The 21377-nt window shown below is 41.7% G+C and overlaps 1 protein-coding gene across 2 annotated transcripts; it reads right to left on the bottom strand.

The window, feature by feature from the left end:
* Nucleotides 1-11254: 11254 nt before the first annotated feature.
* LOC115680709 (histone-lysine N-methyltransferase ATX4) lies at nucleotides 11255-20923 on the bottom strand. Of its 2 annotated transcripts, none has more exons than XM_030604540.2 (23): nucleotides 19375-20923; nucleotides 19202-19257; nucleotides 18901-19114; nucleotides 18350-18478; nucleotides 18124-18192; nucleotides 17959-18027; nucleotides 17778-17869; nucleotides 17455-17547; nucleotides 17152-17287; nucleotides 15902-16007; nucleotides 15723-15822; nucleotides 15271-15395; nucleotides 14663-14808; nucleotides 14123-14227; nucleotides 13840-13904; nucleotides 13100-13310; nucleotides 12910-12996; nucleotides 12748-12804; nucleotides 12564-12653; nucleotides 12151-12237; nucleotides 11945-12019; nucleotides 11764-11864; nucleotides 11255-11614 (listed from the first exon to the last, which is right to left on the bottom strand). In XM_030604540.2, the coding sequence occupies exons 1-23, from the start codon at nucleotides 20302-20304 to the stop codon at nucleotides 11524-11526; spliced, it is 3234 nt and encodes a 1077-aa protein (XP_030460400.1). In that variant the 5' UTR covers nucleotides 20305-20923; the 3' UTR covers nucleotides 11255-11523. The 2 variants fall into 2 exon arrangements, with proteins under 2 accessions (XP_030460400.1, XP_056159614.1); XM_056303639.1 differs by having other exon boundaries at nucleotides 17455-17538.
* Nucleotides 20924-21377: the final 454 nt, after the last annotated feature.

The following is a 21377-nucleotide window of genomic DNA, read 5'->3' as shown; positions in this document are numbered from 1 at the left end:
TTTTTTTTTGCCCGAGATAAAATCATGGGATTGAAATCATTTTCCAAATGAGATCCAAACACCAGAAAATATTTTCGATCACATATCACCTAACAAAAGAAATTAACTATTTCCTGGAAAATGATTTTCCGGAAAACATTTTCAAAAAACGTTACATTTTCTGTAAAACAAACGCATCCTTAGAATGTATTTGTTTTCATGAAAATGATTTTCCAGACATTCGCTGGTTCGCCGAAAGCAGATAATCAGCAAAAAAAAAAATTTATGGTCAAGGAAAATCACTGTAATTAAAGTTGAGGAAAATAATTTCTCTATCCTAAAAATAAGAAATAGTTTTCCCAAGCTCCTTTTCCACATGTATTCTTACGCAGAATAGCAAATTGTTGTCATGTGAAGTTTAATGAGCAATAAGAGATTATGTCTGTTAATAATTTGCATTTTCTATTTTTCTGGCTTCATTTCTTTAGCGGCTTTACTTTGATAATAAAAAACTTAAAAAGTATACTTCATAAATTAGTCATATCATAGACAAGGATTTTGGTATCATCTTGGTATCTTATATTACGAACTAAATTTGATTATAACGGAGAGAATAGTTATGAAAATAAACTAAAACTTTGGAAAACTTTTTTCCATACGTCACTAAACAATCAATAAACAATCGAAAACTAATTATTTTACCTTAAAGATAATTTTCATGAAAAACAGTTTTTTAAGCGACTTTATTTCCACTAGCTACACGAAACTTGCCCGACTTGTTTCCTTTTTTAGCATCTTGCGCACATCGCTACTTTTACAATTTTCCTAATTCGCCTAGCTAACGGTATCGATAAAATTTAAGAATAAAAACTAGGGTAACTTGCTTGAGTCCAAGCCAAATTACCTTCAGGTTTCAAATATTTCCTTTTTCAATTAGAATCGAATGACATGCTTAGTTTCCTAATTTAACTAGGGATAAACTATCCCGACTTCCTGAAAGCTGATATTTCTTCCATAAATATCCATAGATGGAGAGACAGGTCTTTAATTAGGGAAATATAATTACCGAGAGAGGAAAGGTTGTTAGTCATGGTGACTCCCGGGAGTTCTGGGAAATTAGCGATGGATTCAGGAGTTAGGCTGGAAGATTTCAGCAACGTCAAGAACGAAGGAGTCTCTGACGAGTGCTTTCGGTTCTGGGCATTGTTGGAGGTATGCAAGGTGGCCAGAAAGAATTATAGAGAGGAGAAAAAGTTGCAGCAGAGGGAAGAAGCCGAGAAAGAGAAGAAAGAATCGCAAGCAGCAGTAGAGGGAAAGACGACGTTGATGAATGAGGAACCGATGAAAACTGCTGGCGGAGCCAGTGGGAAGAGTACTGGGAAACGTAAATATGGTGACAATGCCGAGTGGGAATTGGAGACTCGTGCGTCTGCCGAACTAGAAGACGCCGAGGAACCGGGTTTCGCGGGAATGCTGTTGTCGTCGTCGAGAAAGAACCAGTGTTGTTGCAAGAAAGCCAGTGAGGAAGCGAACAAGGATCATGATCCTGAGTGGAACTTGGAGCCGCGCACGTGCTCTGAATTAGAAGAAGCCGGGGGGTTGGGTTTCGCTGGAACGTCATTGTCGAGAAAGAAGTGGAGTTGCAGAGAGAAGAGCAAAAAGAAAGTGAATAAGAAGTTCTTGATGAAGGACGACGATGGTGAGTGGGACTCAGAGACGCGTGCATGCTCTGGAATAGAGGACGCCGAGGGGTCGGGTTTTGCAGGAATGTCGGCATCATTGTCGCCGTCGTCGAGGAGAAAGAAGGGGCAGAGTCCTAGGAAGAAAATCGATAATAAAGTGAATAAGAAGCGTGCGAAGGACAGCGAGGACCGGCCGGACATGCCTCAAGAGTTGAAGGATCATATCACTAGGGTTTTGGGCGGCAAAGATGTGCGATTGGTCATACAAAAGCACTTGACCCAATCAGACGTGAGCGGCGAACTTTGTCGCGTGTCGATCCCCAAGAGTCAGATCATCGACTCTAAATTCTTGAGGGAGGACGAAAAGAAGTTGTTGGAAGCGTCTGTTGATAAAGATGTGAGGGTGCTGTGCTACCGTTCCCCAGAAGAGAAACTAGGAGAGAAGGTTCTCAAGTTGAGACTGTGGGTGATGCACAAGAAACCCAAAGGTCAAAGGGCCGCCGCCGGTGGCAAGGAGAGAGAGTCTCTGGAGACACGCACAGGCGGAGAGGATAACATCGGTGGCGAGGAGGAGGCCAGATCGTCGAAGAAAGGCAAATTAAGGGGAACGGATGGCGGCGAAGGGCCAAGACCGTCGTGGATGTACATCTTGAGGACCGGCTGGCCCCAATTTGTAAGGGATAATAAGCTCGAGCTTCAGGACGTTGTCCAGATTTGGTCGTTTCGGGTCAACTCGGACTTGGCTCGCGACGAGTTATGCTTGGCCTTGATCATACTACCTGGAAAACAAGCAAGGGAGAGTTAGGAAGTCACCTGATTGATTAAGTATGGTCTCCAAATTAGTTATAAGGATTTATCCAGTTAGCTAGTGGCACTGAACGTGTTTTCTTTTCATTGTTAAACAGCCGCTATGTTTAGTAAAAGGAAAGAATGAAATTCTTCCTTATTCTTGGCCAAAACCTTATTATTGTTTTACTCATCTAATCAATATAAGTGACATTCCCTTGATTCATTCTGTCTTTTGTCTGGCAAATTCTTTAGAGATTGGACTTTCATAACAGCTAATTTGGAGGAAACATCGTACTATAGGTTCGATAGACGGGTGGTGTTATACAAACTCAGGATAATATTTGGGAGAAGTATCTTGTGGGAGATCCTTATAATACTCGACTGGGTTAAACTTGTGTTTCTTATAATATTCAGTTAGTTAAAGTAATAGTCAATATTCTTCCCAATAAACCTCTCAGCTAAGAATTTATAGAGGCGGGAATGTGAAAGTAGCTCATTTTATAAAGGCTAAATGGAGTCATCTGTACAATTTTCAATTAGTTAAGGCTACATATATTCTAGGAGCACTGTATAACTAGTCAATTTTCTTTTCACAAAGGTTTGTTTAGAAAATAATGTATTATCATCCTCGAGAACTTTATAAGTGTATCATTAAAATCATTCATAATTCCTCTTAAGGCACAACTTGAAATGTATAGTGTAAAGTCCATGGAGGCCTGCAAAAAAATTCATATTAAAAAAAGCATACGTGGCTGCATGCTACATATGAAAAGAAAATAGTTATGGTAAACCCATCAACCGCTAAAAATGATATAATGGGAGACGGCTAATACGGTCTGCAAAAGCCTAAAAGGCAGTCGCCAATGTCATCAGCCACGGTTTACGGGTTGTGCTAATGCCGTTGGCGGTGGCTCGTTGATCGACATCTACAGACTTGCCGCCAAACATGATAGGGGACTGCCCCGCGCGGGGAACTCTACGAGAGGGCCGGAGCAACCGTGTCCCTAAAGGCATGCTGCAACGACGGTTTGCCTGTTGTTAATACCTCTAGAATTCGCTGGCCCATTTACGAAACTCTTTTAGAGGCAGGTAAGCAGTCCCTAGAACTGAAGTGGGGTGGAATTTGTGCTCGATATGGGATTGACCTTCAATAGTCCTTGTAAAAATATATGTTTTCACCGGAAATAAACTATATAATTAGTTCCAGAAATTTACGACTTTCATTTTTCATCATATCAGTATAATTTTCGAACCGTGCTGGTTGTTTCTTGTTACCAGATTCGTTAATCTTTCAGGTGCTTTCCGTTGGGTTATCTTTCTTTCTTCTTGTGACAGTTGAACTGGGGTTTCGTAGTTAGTTTCTCCACTGGTACTATATAAAGGTGGCGCTGAAGATTATATGGGTACATCCCACTTACATTATTCACGAAAGAAAGAGAGAAAAATCAAGAAGAGATCGTAGAGTGAATTTCTTGCTTCTTTGTCCTTTCTTATTGAGAAGAGAGTGGTTTCACAGTGGATGAACGCAAGAGGCTGCTAAGTTCCGAAGATTTTGAGGGCTGTTCCATGGACCATCTTCCACCCAACGAGATGCTCGGGTTGGTAGGCAGAGCCGCGAAGGAGAAGCACCGGGGAGAAGGATCGTCTCGTGGACAAGAAAATCGCGCATTGTCCATCGAAACCTCGAGCAGTAATGCATCGAGAGGAGGCGAACCACCGACGAATGCGGGGTACGGTAAGCAGCCCGTAGACACTCGTCCAAGAGTGGGAAATAGCGTAGTTAGGGAACAAGATGTTCAAGAAAGAAACTCCCAAGAAGGATATGATCCAAATGACGACAGTTTGAGGAAGCGGATAGCAGAAATATTGTTAGGCGAAGGAGGAAGCTCGGCATCTGAAGGCGGCGAGGACAAGGAATGGAGATCAGGAGAAGACGAGAAAAGAGGTGGCAGTGGCAGCGGGTCGAAGAGGAAATCTGGGTCGCTGGACAAAGAAGCCGGAGAGGGCAGCAGCAACAGAAACCAGAGGCGGAGGTTCTCCAAAAATGACTTGCCACCTCTTCCCAACTCACCACCAGAAATGCCTGGAGAGTTCAAGGACAAGATCAATGGGCTGGGTGGAAAGGAGGTCACACTGGTCATGCAAAAAGTGATACTATACTCGGATATGAGTAGGCAAAGGTGCCGCCTCTCGCTCCCCAAGAACCAATTCAAAGAAATGGGTTTCCTGAGAGAGGGAGAGAGGAGGAAGTTGGATGCGAGAGAGGAAATACCCGTCAGGGTGATTTTTCCGAACCTGTCGGAGAAGGGCCTGATCTTTACGGTCTGGGAGATGCGCAAAAAGGTCAAAAGCAATGCGAAGAAGGCGGAGCTGACGCATAACAAGGGTGGTAAAGACAACAGGGAGAAGAGGGCGAAAACAGCGAAAACAGCGCACGGCAAAGATGAAGATGGCAAGATGGAAACTAAGAAACCGAAGTCGACCGATGAGCAAGGCAAAGACGGTACAAAGGAACTGGAACCATCTTTAGTGTATGTCTTGAGGACTGGCTGGAGAGCCGCGGCTGAGGAAAGCGGGCTAGATGTACTTGATAGAATTCAAGTTTGGTCGTTTCGCGTCAATTCTGATGCTTGTCAAGATCAGCTTTGCTTCGTTTTGATCAGACTACCAAGAGAAGACCGCGGTCGAGATGCAACAGGGTGCAGCAACTTCGAAGAAGCTGGTGCTTGCTCAACTTCAGAGAACGGAAGCCAGGCCCCTCAGAACCAGGACTAGTTTGTGTGTCCCCTAGAACTTCCACTGATTTCAATCGATTTTCGTCAAGAGTAATTTGAGTTGGCATTTGACAACATGTTGAGGGCCATGTTTTTTGTTTCTCAAGTATTTTCGGGCTCATAATCGTACCGAGGTTTTGTTTGGAGGGACATTTACAGCATCCAAACTGTGCAGAGTCTTGCTTTTTCAGCTGGCGTCAATGATTTTCCTCTTTTCACGTGTGATCATGTAACGAGAAGTTGAAAATTTTGCGACATAATTGCATGCTTCGGGGTGTGATATTATAGATCAGCACATCCGCCCTTATAGATCAGGTGGACGCGCCCCACCTCATCCGCCAGAAGCCGGCAAGAGTTTTTCGAATTTCCACCCTTGTAGTTCAATATCTGAGTAGCTGGAACGTCTTCGATGTTCGTATTAGACACAGCGGACGCCACACCTCCCTCAGATTTACATGTTTTCATTTGGCATTCAATAGTTTACATTAGCAGACGGCTGATGCAGAGCTTGAGCAAATTCCAATACACGTGCATGCAGATAGCCCTGGAAAAGCTCTGATATGGTCAGCTTCAATCGCTCTCTTGAACTTCAATGAATCTCCATATCTGCCGGAAGTGGAATAGATGAAACAACAAATATCACATATTTCCTGCAATTTTCAATTTTTTAGATAGACAAATTTTCATTTTTTTGTATTTCGTGTTTATTTGATTAAATTTAGTCAAATTAGTAAATTAAAAAAAACTAAAATAGCAGGAATATCAACTTGATGCAACTACTTTTACTATTATAAAGATCAAAAACAATAATATGCTTATATAGAACCATCTTAATATTTATAAAGATAAAAAAAAGTAAAAAAAAGTAAGAAAAGATGGGAAATTTTTTTTGTTGATTTAGGCAATGGATTGAAATAAAAAGTCATTGTAAAATCCGCGCAATCATGTAATTATGAGAACTATTTTGACTTTTTTTTATGAAAAGTTAAGGGGCTATATTAAACAAATTGAAAGTTTGGAAACTAGAATGAACAATTAGGAATAGTTCAAGAACCTCATTGAATTATGGATGACATTGCATATTAGGTCAAAGTTTAGGGATTATTTGTGTTATTTTCTCTTCTCTTAACTAATTGGCTCTATGACAAAAAAAAAACAACTAATTTGGATCAATACATTTCCTTGAAGCCGTCACTTAATTAGCTTTTAAATTTTTTTTAATGAAGTCACGACCGTAATGAATAAATAAATTATTATTCCTAAAATGAGAGGGTATCTGTTTTTTGGCAAAAAGGAAAAAAAATTTCGAATGTATTTGTTTTCATGAAAATGATTTGCATGAAATAATTTTTCAAACTTTCACTTATTTAGTTTGCTGAAAGTGGATAATCAGCACAAAAGATTTTACGGTCAAGGAAAACCACTGTAATTAAAGTTGAGCAAAGTAATTTTTCTATTCTAAAAATAAGAAATAGTTTCCCAAGCTCCTTTTCCACATGTATTCTTACGCAGAAAAGCAAGTCGCGGTCATGTGAAGTTTAATGAGCAATAAAAGATTGAGTTTGTTAATTGTTTGCATTTACTATTTTTTTGGCATCCTTTCTTTAGTGGCTTTATTTTGATAATAAAAAACTTAAAAATTACACTTCATAAATTAGTCATATCTTAGATAAGGATTTTGGTATCGCCTTAGTATCTTATATTATGAACCAAATACGATTATAACAGAAAGAATAGTTTGAAAATAAGATTTAAACTTCGAAAAACTTTTTTCTATGTCACTAAACAATTGAAAAGTAATTATTTTACCTTAAACATAACTTTCACGAAAAACAATTTTTTAAGCAACTTTATTTCCACTAGCTACACGAAACTTGCCCAACTTGTTTCCTTTTTCTGCATCTTGCGCATATTGCTAATTTTACACTTTTCCTAATTCTCCTAATGGTATTGATAAAATTTAAGAATTAAAACTAGGGTACATGCTTGAGTCCAAGCCAAATTACGTTCGGGTTTCAAATATTTCCTTTTTCAATCAAAATCGAATGTCATTCTTACTTAACTAATTTAAGTAGGGTTAAACTATCCCTACTTCCTGAAAGCTGACATTTCTTCTGTAAATATCCATAGATGGAGAGACAGCCCTTTAATTACCGAGAGAGGAAAGGTTGTTAGTCATGGTGACTCCCGAGAGTTCTGGCAAAATTAGCTATGGATTCAGGAGTTAGGCTGGAAGATTTCAGCGTCGTCAAGAACGAAGGAGTCTCTGACGAATGCTTTCGATTCTGGGCATTGTTGGAGGTGTGCAAGGTCGCGAGAAAGAATTATAGAGAGGAGAAAAAGTTGCAGCAGAGGGAAGAAGCCAAGAAAGGGAAGAAAGAATCGCAAGCAGCAGTAGAGGGCAAGACGACGTTGGTGAATGAGGGAGGACGAAAAGAAGTTGTTGGAAGCGTCTGTTGATAAAGATGTGAGGGTGCTGTGCTGCCGTTCCCCAGAAGAGAGACTAGGAGAGAAGGGTCTCAAGTTGAGACTGTGGGTGATGCACAAAAAACCCAAAGGCTAAAGGGCCGCCGGTGGCAAGGAGAGAGAGTCTCTGGAGACACGCGCAGGCGGAGAGGATAACACCAGTGGCGAGGAGGAGGCCGGATTGTTGAAGAAGGGCAAATCAAGAGGAACGGATGGTGGCGAAGGGCCAAGACCATCGTGGATGTACATCTTGAGGACCAGCTGGCCCCAGTTTGTAAAGGATAGTAAGCTCGAGCTTCACGAGGTCGTCCGGATTTGGTCGTTTCGGGTCGACTCGGACTCGGCTCGCGACGAGTTACGCTTGGCCTTGATCATACTACCTGGAAAACAGCTCTTTAATTAGAGATTGGACTTCGATAACAGCTAATATTGTGGAAAAATCATATTATAAGGTTCGACAGATGGGTGGCTTCATACATATTTAAAATCATATTTGGGAGAATTATCTCATGGGAGGAGACCCTTACAGTCATTTGTGAGAGAGTAATGGTCAATTTTCTTCCCTATAATCCTCTCAGCTAACAAAATTTATAGAGGCGGGAATGTGAGAATAGCTCAGTTTATAAAGGGCAAATGGAGTCACTTCCACAATTTTCAATTAGGTAAGGCAACGAATATACTAGGAGCATTGCATAACTTGAAATATTTTACCATCCTCGAAAATAACATACTAACATCTTCGAAAACTTTTTAAGCGCATCCTTAAGATCGTTCATTATTCCTCTTAAGGCACAACTTCAAATGTATAGTCTAAAGTCCATGGAGGCCCGAAAAAAAAATCATATCCAAAAAAGCATGCTTGGCTGCATGCTACATATGAAAAGAAAATAATTATGGTAAACCCATCAACTGCTAAAAATGATATGATAGGAGACGGCTTACACCATCTCCAAAAGCCCAAAAAGCAGTCGCCGATGTCATTAGCCACAGTTTACAAGTCGTGCTAATGCCATTAGCGGCGGCTCGTTGACCAGCATCTACAGACTTGCCGCCAAACATGATAGGGGACTGCCCGGTGCAGGGATTTTTACAAGAGGGCCGTAGCAACCGTCCCTAAAGGTGTGCTGCAACGACGGTTCGCCTATCGTCAATAGCACCTCTAGAAGTCGCCGGCTCGTAAGCAGTCCCCAGAACAGGACGTTCAGCACGAGACTGGCAAATCCTAGTGTGGGAAGGTTACAGCATTGAAGTGGAGTGGGATTTGTGTGCTTAATATGGGATTGACCTTCAATAGTCCTTGTAAAAATATATGTTTTCACCAGAAATAAACTGTATAATTTTCGAAACCCTGCTGGTTGTTACTTGTTACCAGATTCGTTAATCTTTCAGGTGCTTTCCGTTGGGTCATCTTTCTTTCTTCTTGTAACATAGTTGGACTGGGTTTTCGTAGTTAGTTTCTCCGCTGGTATTGTATAAAGGTGGCGCTGAAGATTATATGGGTGCATCCCACTTACATTATTCACGAAAGAAAGAGAGAAAAATCAAGAAGAGATCGTAGAGTGAATTTCTTTCTTCTTTGTCCTTTCGTATTGAGAAGATACTGGTTTCACAGTGGATGAACGCAAGAGGCCGCTACGTTCCGAAGATTTTGAGGGCTGTTCCATGGACCATCTTCCACCCAACGAGATGCTTGGGTTGGTAGGCAGAGCCGCGAAGGGTCAGCACAGGGGAGAAGGATCGTCTCGTGGACAAGAAAATCGCGCATTGTCCATCGAAACCTCGAGCAGTAATGCATCGAGAGGAGGCGAACCACCGACGAATGGGGGGTGCAGTAAGCAGCCCGTAGACACTCGTCCAAGAGTGGGAAATAGCGTAGTTAGGGAACAAGATGTTCAAGAAAGAAACTCCCAAGAAGGATATGATGCAGATAGTGACTTTTTGAGTAAGTGGATAACGAAAAAGTTGTCAGGCGAAGGAGAAAGCTCCGCATCTGAAGGCGACGAGGACAAGGAATGGACATCAGGAGAAGACGAGAAGAGGTGCGGCAGTGGCGGCGAGTCGAAGAGGAAATCCGGGTCGCTGGACAAAGGGGCCGGAGAGGGCAGCAGCAACAGAAACCAGAGGCTGATGTTCTCCAAGAAAGACTTGCCACCTCTTCCCAACCCACCACCAGAAATGCCTGGAGAGTTCAAGGACAAGATCAATGGGTCGGGTGGCAAGGAGGTCACACTGGTCATGCAAAAAGTGATACTATACTCGGATATGAGTAGTCAAATGTGCCGCCTCTCGCTCCCCAAGAACCAATTCAAAGAAATGGGTTTCCTGAGAGAGGGAGAGAGGAGAAGTTTGGATGCGAGAGAGGAAATACCCGTCAGGGTGATTTTTCCGAACTTGTCGGAGAAGGACCTGATCTTTACAGTCTGGGAGATGCGCAAAAAGGGCAAAAGCAATGCGAAGAAGGCGGAGCTGGCGCATAACAAGGATGGTAAAGACAACAGTGAGAAGAGGGCGAAGAGAGCGAAAACAGCGCATGGCAACAATGAAGATGGTAAGACGGAAACTAAGAAAGCGAAGTCGACGGATGAGCAAGGCAAAGATGGTACAAAGGAACTAAAACCATCGTTAATGTATGTCTTGAGGACTGGCTGGAGAGCTGCGGCTGAGGAAAGCGGGCTAGCTGTACTCGATAGGATTCAAGTTTGGTCGTTTCGCGTCGATTCTGATGCTTGTCAAGATCGGCTTTGCTTTGCTTTGATCAGACTACCAAGAGAAGACCGCAGTCAAGATGCAACGGGTTGCAGCAACTTTGAAGAAGCTGGGGGTTGCTCCACTTCAGAGAAAGGAAGCAATACAGCTCAGAACCAGGACTAGTTTGTGTGTCCCCTGGAACTTCCACTGATTTCAATCGATTTTCGTCAAGAGTAATTTGAGTTGGCATTTGACAACATGTTGAGTGCCATGTTTTTTTGTTTCTCATGTATTTTCGAGCTCATAATCGTACTGAGTTTTTGTTGGGAGGGACATATACAGCATCCCAACTGTGCAGAGTCTTGCTTTTTCAGCTGGCGTCAATGATTTTCCTCTTTTCATGAGCGATCACGTCACGAGAAGTTGAAAATTTTGCGACATAATTGCATGCTTCAGGGTGTGATATTATAGACTTATAGATCAGGTGGACTCGCGCCACCTCATCCACCGGATGCCAGCAAGAGTTTTTCGAACTTCCCTTCCACCCTTGCAGTTCAATATCTGAGTAGCTCGAACGGCTTTGATCTTTTGTATTAGATACAGCGGTCGCCACACCTCACTCAATTTACATGTTTTCATTTGGCAGTCAATAATTTACATGTGGGTAATTAGCAGACAACTGATGCAGAGTTTGAGCAAATTCTAATACACATGCTTGCAGATAGCCCTGGAAAAGCTCTGCTATGATCAGCTTCAATTGCTCTGTTGAACTTCCATGAATCTCCGCATCTGTCGGAATTGGAAAAGATAAAACAACAAATATCACATATATCCTGCAATTTTCCGTTGAACATTCAGACACAAGCACACGCAACCTGAGAAAATTTGGTTAGCATTTGATTAGGGAAGATGAAATATGAGTATGAACAGATATACACAGACCCGAGAAGCCGAACCTCCTGACGAATCAACAACTTTTATTGAGCCGAAAAAGAAACAATTGTCAAAAAGAACCAGATTTGATTCTGATCTACTCCTTTTCACAAGAATTACAATCATAACTCTGAAACCTAGAAGTCACTCATTTCGCGAGATGGGTTAGTTTGCCTCCTTGTGGAGAAACAAATTGACTGTGCTGTGCAAACCTAATTCATGAATTGCCGGCAGTTTGGAGCTTTGCATAAGCAGGGGACTTTGAATTCATCTGGCTCATCAGGATCGAATAAGTAATCATACCTGCCACAAACGCCACAGATAATTCAGATACACACACGCGCACATACATATGTATATATATATATATATATATATATATATATATATATAGAGAGAGAGAGAGAGAGAGAGAGAGAGAGAGAGAGAGAGAGAGAGAGAGAGAGAGATACGTTAGTTCATCCCCGGCTGATACGTTGGTCTTGGCAATAAGAACTATTCTGCTCTCGTCATGGCCTACACTCATGATCCGTGCATAGCAATTGGGCATACACTGCATGAGAAACAGAGAGATCATGAGAAGAGTGCTACATTGAATTACAGAGAGGAGGGTCCATGTTTGAAGAAACCTACCGAATGGTTGATGAGACGCGCTATATTTCCTTTATCAGTAGCATCCACCACTACTTCTTCGCTGATCTTAAATAACTGCAATCGGGATTAGCTCAAATTCAATTTCTTGAGAAAGAAACAGTAAATTAATTGAAAACAGCGTATATCCATGAGAAAACAGGGACGGAGTTCTGAAGATTTCTGCACTCCGATGCTTAAAAACTTACATAACAGTCCTTCCCTTCCTGTCGGTACTTTGCCTCCCTAAGATCTGCAATGCTACGCCTCACCTGCTCCCCTCGATATTCGATAACCTGCAGAGAACAACACAATATTCACAATGAATGAATGGAAGTATCTGTATCACATGGCGACCGATAATTACTGGATGCAAATCTCCCATTTTTTCCTCTGCATTTTCCAGATCAAATAGGTCAAAAGAGAATTACCATACATCGGTCCCAGGTTGTCAGCTCAAAAATATGAGACAGACAGTGCACCAAGAAAATAAACCGGCATTACTCATTACAACACAATGTCTCGTGCACATTTATTATTGCTATGCCATATGAAACTATGCTCGATGCCCAAGGTCCACGCAAGGAAAGAGCACAAAAAAGGCCAAAGGCACTGTACTTACCATCTCTCCTTCTTGGATATTCCTCCTTGCAAATAGTCCCCACCCATGTATTCCAGATCTACCGAAGCAAGCTCGATCATGTTCAGTTCTCTGTAGTCATATCAGTAACACGATGTGGAATTAGAAAGCAAGGGAAAACGAAAAAGAAAAAACAGCAAAAGAGCATGAAAGGAAGAGCATTTGCCTGCAAGTGTAGTAGTCTTTCACGGAATGATGAGAATGTATTGGGCTCGTCTACTTCCTGTAGATGCAATGATAGCAAATTTTAATAATGAGCTGCACATGTCTCAACTTTTGATTTGCAGATTAAAAACACAAAAGCAACTAGAAAAGGACAAGGGTATACTCTAAATTTGTTCAAACTGTCAACTATGCCTAGAGAATGATGGCAAGATCCTTTGACTCTGTGAGGAATAGCTTCTTCCCCAGATCTCTAGCAAGATGAAAAGTCAAAGGAAGATAAGTACAAGATTATCTTTGTCATGTTATGCATGCAAAAAAACAATCGGATAGATCGAGAAAGTTGTGAGATGAACCTTCCGGTTATTTTTCAATCTTCTAAAGACCCGGCATCTTGCAGCAGAGAGTGGATCCAATTCACTGATTTCTGCTGCTGGAACATCTTCAAGCACTCGTCTAGATGAAATGAGCCTTGAACCACCCCTCCTTTTGTTTTGTATGAGGCTTTTAGCGGAAAAAACCCCTGCAGGAGTTTGTATGATGAGAACAGTATCTGGATTTGGGGCCCTGAACCAAAAGAAAAAATCATTAAGTCATAACCAACAGTGATAATGAGTTACGAAGACACGGGCAGTGCTTGGTGATCCAGGCAATTCATTGAAAGGAATTGTAGAGCCATGAGTTTGGTTCAAGTTTCACTGGGTAGATATGGCTAGAAGGAGAACACATTCTCATAATTGGAGGAGGGAGGTGCTAAAGCTTTCCTTCTCTAAGGAAAGAGAACATATTCTCGTAGTTGTAAATTGAATACAAAATGCACAGACATGTGCAGCGTTCTATGGGTGGTATGGTGACTGAACTTGTGAGAGAATGAAGAGTGCTTATCCAATAGTAGGCATTCACAGAGGAAAGGAGAGACAATGGAGAGGGCTTAAATATTTGGCAAGATATCCAGACTACCCATTTAAGGAGGTAAAAAACCTATAATAAGGAAAAAACAATGAGAAGTAGAGAACAACGAATAATATGCAGCGGGTGCACAGTGGAGTTAAGCAGGGTCCGTCATTATTGTGAAAACACAGAAGTGAGTCCATACCGGTGATAAGCGCAATAAGAGATCATCCTTGTAATCTGTTTCCCATTTTTCTCCAAGCTATGCAACTGAAAGCCAAAAAAGAAATATACTTTAAGAAGAGACATCCATGTTTCCAGTCTGTTTTCTGAAATAATCCAGACAGATACGTTACTCATACTAGCCCAAAAGTACCTAAAAAGTTTGTTGGCTCCAGTTATACCATCAAGCAACAGTATTGGACTTTAGCCAAATGAATATAGTAAACTGGACAACTACCCAAGTTCTGAAGGTTGTGATGACTCACCTCCATTCGATACCCTGCCCTTGATGCACACATTGCATGGTAATATGTCGAGCATTTGCAGCATTGCGTACAGGAACCATGAATTTGCTTACAAATAACGCATATCTGAAGTTTAATTCACATATGTGTCAGCAACATATTCAAGTGAGATAAAGCCAAACACACCAACAGGACATCCACCATCCTAGACAGCAATGGTGAGTTAGAAACGATAATTGCAGAAATGATAAAAGACAAGACTAAACATGAAAATTACTGACATAAAGATGAGAAAAATTATAGCAAAAATAACATACACTACAATCATAAAATATGTAATATACTTGACATTTCTATCATTGAGGCAAATATTATATTTGGAATGTTATGCCTGGGTTATTAAAAGCTTCACATTACTAAAACGAGTTAGCATCTCTTGATTCATAAAAAGCAAGATGCTGAATAAGCATTTTTTTTGGCATAGATGCCGAACTAGGTTGAATTTGTTAAAGAAAAGTAAAAGTAAAAACTGGGAATTCAATTTCCGAGACAGGCTTTAACCTTAACAAAAGAATTTGATGGAATGCTTAAGATCCCAATGGCAGGCTCCATCTTCTCATCACTTGCAAAGGCAACTTCAGGTCGAAACCACGCACATGTAACATGAACCCATAATGGCTCCACATCAGTTGGCTTCAGTGCACCACCTAAAGAGAAAACGTTCAGCCATCGAGCTCAAGTAAATATGAAGAGACAGGAACTAACCTACTGAGCAAGTTCTCCCAACCACATACAACTGAAATATTTTCAGACATGGATTGAATAGAGGAAGCACAGGTGCAGAGACCCAAAAGTGTTTAAAACATTAGGAAACTGTTTCTAAACGTCTGAGGAGTAAATTAAAAAGCAACAGATATTTGACATATATATATATATATATATATATATATATATATTTGACACACACACACACACACACACATATAAAACATATATAAAACAATGGAACTTTGTTCAATACAGCTTGGCTCTCATATATATATAAGGGGATTTTCATATGCGCAGATAAAAATTCAATAGTCCTCTCCAGACTAGTTCCAGATAAGATACATCATGGCACTACCCTAACAAATCAGATACCACAAAGATAAAAAGCACCAATGAAGTACCTTTTACAGGACAAAGACAGCATTCCCTCTTGATGTCAGGTGTTTCACAAGCTTTGCATACCCATGATGTTAAATCTCGCACATTTCTTGCCCCATAGCACTCTTGATGAACCGCTATTTGACATCTAATAAGTACACAGTGACATAATTATGATTCCAGAATAACCTTAGTGCCAAAAACAAGTAAAGGAAGGAAGAAAGGAAAAAAAAATCATAACAAGCATTAACAGGTCATTGGACCAAAATAATGTGCTAATCCTTGGGTCTCCTGAAAAAAAAGGCCCAGAATAATATCTCCTGCAAAGGTACTTTGTCAGAACTAGATACTTGCAATATATAAGGTGGGTACAAGATGCTCTGCTCCTCCCGTAATCCTAGAGTATAATCTTAATAGGAGGTGGCTTGTTATGATTGAGATGGAAGTTATTTAACCACAATTTTATGGTGATTACCTGTTGCAGATAATAATTTTGTTGTAATCCCAATCTTCAACCCATCTACAGACAGCACATCGCTCGGTCGTCCATTTAGCATACACTGGTTCATACCTCTCTGTCTCAACGATAAAGATTGGCAAGTAAGAATTGGCTCTTTCAATCAGAAGAGTATATGCTAATAAGGGTAAGCAAACCTTGCAAAAATGCGAGCAGCTTCTGCTTCCTCTCTTTCATAGGAGGCCGTTTAGGCGGCTTCCCAGAAACTAAAGTTTTTTCATGGTATTCAGCCAATTGCAGCATCTGCCAATCCAAAAAGGATTTCAATATACCTCTCTCATGTAACTGGCCACGCTATTACCAATCATGGAAGACAAGTTATATTAAGGTTTCAAAACTCAGACTCAATAGATCTCTGCTCAGCATATAAAAACCCAACACAGGCACATCATCTAACAGAAACGCAAGAAAAGGTAACGGTACTAGAAAAGATGATCCACATCCATAAGAGGAAGCAACCAACAAGAACGTCAAATCTCTCTCAAAAAATTGAGAACCCCAGATTTAGACTGATTTAGAGATAGTCCAACTCAGTTAGAGATAGGGAAACTGCCTCACTGATTCAGGAACAAAGGAACCCAGAGACTTGGCTTTACCAACCAATCAAAAGAAACTAAAACGAGTCAACGATAAAAGGTACACTTCTTTAATAGAAAGATCAGTGAAGTCATGTAAAATTAAATTTGCAAAAATCTGCACAAGGGCACAAATTAGGAAAGGAGTTTGCCCCTCATCTTCATGGCTTTTGCTTGTCTTTCAACTCAAGGTTTGGCAAGGATCGGCAAAAGAAGGGAAAAATTGCATTGAAAATACCTAGCAACAAAAGTTAGCGGCAGATTATATTGCCTTGAAACAAGGGTAAGAGGAGTTATTCTGGCTCCAACTACATGGCCCTTTCCTTCCCTCAGGCTCAGATCTTGCCACTGCTAACTTATCTTCATCATTGCAGTAGATTCAACATAATATTTTACTTTGAAGGTGCCGACCACTTAATTCTAGATTCGTGGTCGTATGTGCACTTGTACTCAGACATTGCCTTCACCAAGATATGGAGGGTTCAGGCAAGGAAAAGGCTCCTTCTCAATTGTATACCACGACCAATGACATAATATTCTGCACTTCTGGAGAAAGTAGCACAAGTACCTCATCCCAATACATTGCTACAAGGAGATTTCCTCCTTGGGCTACATCTAAGACCAGACACCACTAGCTACTGGAAAGGTACGTCTCAACTGCTGACCAAGTGATAGTCTAGTAATTAAAATTATTGCTTGATGCTGACAAATAAAAAAAAAAAAAAAAAAAAACCCACAAAAACCATCAACAATTTTTTTGACACGTCATAAAAGTGATGAGCATAATGCAAAAATTTGGCTTAAGCACATACCCATTTCTCCAGTGGTAACATGGAACCTTTCACCTTTATGCTGGTTTTCCAATTCCTTAACTTGGAATTTGTATGTCGTTCCCAGTCACTCAGTGCTTGTTTTTTTGATCCACAAAGCCCACACTTGCAAATAACTCTGAGGAGACAAGGAGAAGAAATTAAAAAGCAATTCATCAAATTAACCAATTGGTGTATTTCTGAGGATTGTAACAGAACCAAAGTTTGGACAGTTATATGAATGCAGAAAGTCAGAGACCATGGAAAGGATATGCAGTGATGCAGGACACTGTAAGTTAAACTTACAAATGAAGGCTTGGAAAGTAGATGCCCTCAACACCAGCACAAACGACTGTAACTTTGTTAGGCAGCACCAACTGGCCACTACTCCTGTTCATCCTTCAGCAAAAAGTAGAACAACTATTTAGCAAGTGAGAACTAGACAAAGTTACAATGCTACGTATATAAAAGCAGTACATCTAGCATTCTCTCAGTAACAGGCAAGGAATTTCCAAAAGTGAGAAGGTTTATTTCTGAATAAAAACAACTGGCACACAGAGAGAGAGAGAGAGAGAGAGAGAGAGAGAGAGAGAGAGAGAGAGAGAGAGAGAGAGATGGTGTGCAATTACTTTATTATAGGTTGGGCCTTTTCGGAATCAGATAATTCAAAATTGAACTTCGCTCTACAGGCAGGGCAATAATAATCAGTGCCACCCATCTCCTTCAAAAATGGTAAAATACAAAAGAATAGTCAGAGGTTGGACCATTTGCCAATGCAAAACAGAACGATGTAAATGATAGTAACTGTACCTTAAAACGGTTACTTGAGATTTTATCGCACTCCGCATGAATCCAAACTTTACAGCCATCACAACGTACCTAATGCCATGAGAATGTTAGAAAATTTTACTATAAGGAGTTACGGAAAAAAGCAGTATATCAGATTAAACCCCCCAAAAGGTCAGTTCTCCTTACCCAACTCCCGCTGTCAGAATGATTCCATATCTTCTTGCATATGCCGCAGTAATGATTTGATTTTATCATCTGCAAACAGAAAAAGTTCAGGTAATTTCAGCATTTTATATATGTCTTCAATGCTATATATGGGTTTCGCATACCCGTCAGTGCCATGTAGTCGATTTATTTCTACCTATCATATGAAATTATATATGCCATTACAGGAAAGATGAATTTTACAGACCCTAGAACACAATCGGCACAGTGATTGCCCTCCAGGAGTTGAAACTTTCTCTTTCTTTGTCATTCTCACTGGAAGGATAGATCCACAGCCTTCACAGCACCGTGGTTCTTTCTTCGTCCCAGCTACATCCTGCAGGAGAAAGTTCAACCACGTAAGGATGATCGTGAACATCATCAAATATATTTATCCCAATCATACTACTGACCAAGGTAAGAGGAAGATAGGCATGGATGATGATTCCCACCCTCAAGTTTTGGTCCCCCCCTCCCCCCCCCACCCGCCCCCCCCACAACACCCAAAAACAAAAGGAAAACGAAATCTATCCTAACTCCATTGTCACGCAAAGACGAACCTCTGCTGGCCAACTGATTCCATGAAAACCAAACCCAGGAAAATCCAGATATCATATAACTATCAACTAGACTTGAGTGCCATTAGCACTAAACATGGATTCTAAGAGATGAGTAATAGATCTATTCGATATGTCAAGAATGTTCCCCAATGAATAGAAATTAAGTATGTAAAGAAAGAGGCGCCTTAGAGAAACCTACCGAGTTAAGATAGTTAAACTCTTGATCTTGATTTGAACCAGTAGCCTCCTCAATCCCTCTATAAACAAAATCAGCAGCCGTCGTATTTCCAGCAGCCAAATTAATGTCATGTGTCAACTTTTCAGTAAAACCATTTTCTGCTAAAAATGCCTCCTCCATTGCAATTTGGAAGTCGCTGGGTTTGCAGTCCTTCAACTCAGGCTGCTCCTGAAACCTGCAAAAAGCACACTTTGGGCTCAGGACAATTGAGCCTTCTCCCAAAGATCCAATATCTGAGTGAAATGAAGCACCAAGCACAGACCTTTCCACAAAGTCCATGAATGGGAAAATCCTCCCTCGTCTCACCCACGCGAAATCCTGATTACAAACACTTGAACGTTCAGAACAAGATGCCAATTATTTACACAACAGCTCATGTATATATTTCAGTAAATAGAAACCAGCACAAGTAGAGAAAGTACTTCCTGCGCATACCCTATGATCCTCACTCCCAGCATAACCAAAGAACATCACACAAGCTGCGTCAGCGATACAAGCTCTTAAGACCAGTTCTGGAGCTTGTGTCAGTGGATCAATGACAATGGCAGGCCAAAAAGGCTCAAATTCCCCAGATTTCGCCCACACAATATCGCCTGAATAGAAGTCCTCGGGCCCATACAATCCATCTTTCCTTTCCTCACGCCAATCCATTAAGTTTTCCTTTCTGTCAGTTTCCTCTACATCTAACCCGCTGAACTCACCAAGATGGTCCTGTATAGACGTAAGCGAACTGCGGGAGGTTGAGTACTTCCTTATGTCGATATTCCCACGCCCAACTTCTTCTTCCTCAGCTTCTTCACACAATGTACCATATCCGAGATACCTGAAACCAATTTCATCCTCCTTTCTCCTATTTTTCAAGCCATTACTCAAAGTTCTAGCCACTTTATTACCGAATTTCGGCTTTTTACATTCGACGATCTCGTACTCGTCGACGTCACTGTCCAACAATCCAGCCTTAGTAGTACTCTCTTTCCTCCAGTTATCAATAACAGAGTCATTGAACCGAGAAGGCAATACCTGGACTCTTCCCCTGGAGGTCCTCACCAGAGGGGGCCGCGAAATCTCCACCGCCCGGCTCGCCGCCCTCCCCGAATCTTGAGCCTGGGATTCCAACTCGGCCTCTTCCGGGGAACAAGACAATTCCGTGCACCACGAGGCCGCGAATTGCTTCTCGCCCAGAATCCCGGGGATCACGCCCGCGGCCACCTCGCCGAGGAGATTCAACGGGTAGTAACCGTTGCCCAATTTACCCTTCTTCCGCGCCCCGGCCTCCCCGTCCCCGTTCGGCTCGGCCGCCGGGTCCCCGGGCTTCCTCCGCTTCAGCCTCGGCATTCGCGACTTCAATTTGCGCTTGATTATCATCTCTCCCGGCCCCGCGAAACGATCGGAACCCCACGCAATTCTCTCAATGCGCCATGCTCGCCCTCAATTCCCGCATCGAGACCGGAGTCCCCGAGCTAAGGACGGAAACCCTAATCGGACGAAGAGCTCGAAAACAAGAACAGGGGAAGAATCCGGAATCGCCGCCGCCGGCGGAGCGATTCGTGAGGAACGAAGAAGGGGAAGAGAGAGAGAGAGAGAGATGGAACAGGGGATTTCGAAGAGAGAGAAGAAAAGGGTCGAAAGCAAATAAAGGGATCTGCGAGATAAGAACTTTGCTTCAATCCCAACTGCTGCTTCTTCTTCTTCTTCAGGGTAGAGAGAGAAAGAGGAGAGAGGAGAGAGAAAGGTGTGCGTGTGCGCGCACGATAAAGATTGGTTTTTGGCTCGGGAAACAGAGAATACAGGAGGAATCGCTCACTGGGTCGATTTGGGTTTCGAGAATTGGAGCGAGGAAAAGGGCGTCATCCCTTTTTTTTTTGTTGTTGGGAATAGCAGTTTCCTCTCTGCGTGTATCTTTCAGGGGAAAATTTTTTTTTTTCTAGAGAGAGAAAGCGAGCTGACACAGAAGAGAGAGAGGGGGCGTTATCTTGTGCGAGAGAAGAGTGTATATAATGCATGATGTTGGTGACGAGAAGAGTCGATTTGGGCTCACAGCTCTCGATCTCAAAACTTGGGAACCACGCGAGATTTGCTTAGTGCAATTTTTATAAAACCCGGGCATATATTTGCACGATCGAAATCGATCGATCCAAATTTTGCTGCTTCCGAATTCACTGGTTCGTTCATCATTGCTACTTTGCTTCAAGGTCTCGAATTTCTCTCTCTTTCCCGTGGCTCTTTTTTTTCCTTTAGCAGAGGTCAAAGGTTTTGGTGACTGAAAGTTTGTCGGGGTTCCCAATGTGTGACCATATTCGAGCAGAAGCTCCGGAGGAGTTGGAACACTCGTGGGCGCGACTCTTCCTGATTCCCATTTGATCGGCCTCGATTCTTCGGTGTCGTTGGTAAGCGATCGTGTCATGTTGCTTTGGAGCAAAAAGCGAATTTTTTTATCT

Source organism: Syzygium oleosum, unplaced genomic scaffold, assembly GCF_021117445.2.
Source record: "Syzygium oleosum isolate NSW1041296 unplaced genomic scaffold, Sole_v2.1 Sole_v2.28, whole genome shotgun sequence".
Lineage (NCBI taxonomy): Eukaryota > Viridiplantae > Streptophyta > Magnoliopsida > Myrtales > Myrtaceae > Syzygium > Syzygium oleosum.
Note: the sequence above shows the minus strand (reverse complement) of the source record. Positions and strands in the feature narration are given on the sequence as shown.

What these genes read in the sequence shown, in the direction of transcription:
- LOC115680709 (XM_030604540.2), bottom strand. Translation starts at nt 20,304, where the DNA reads ATGATAATCAAGCGCAAATTGAAGTCGCGAATGCCGAGGCTGAAGCGG. An exon ending in AGTTTAACTATCTTAACTCG is followed by an intron (nt 18,479 to 18,900) that starts GTAGGTTTCTCT and finishes TTTCTCCTGCAG; the next exon opens with GATGTAGCTGGGACGAAGAA. An exon ending in AAAATTATTATCTGCAACAG is followed by an intron (nt 15,396 to 15,722) that starts GTAATCACCATA and finishes TGTACTTATTAG; the next exon opens with ATGTCAAATAGCGGTTCATC.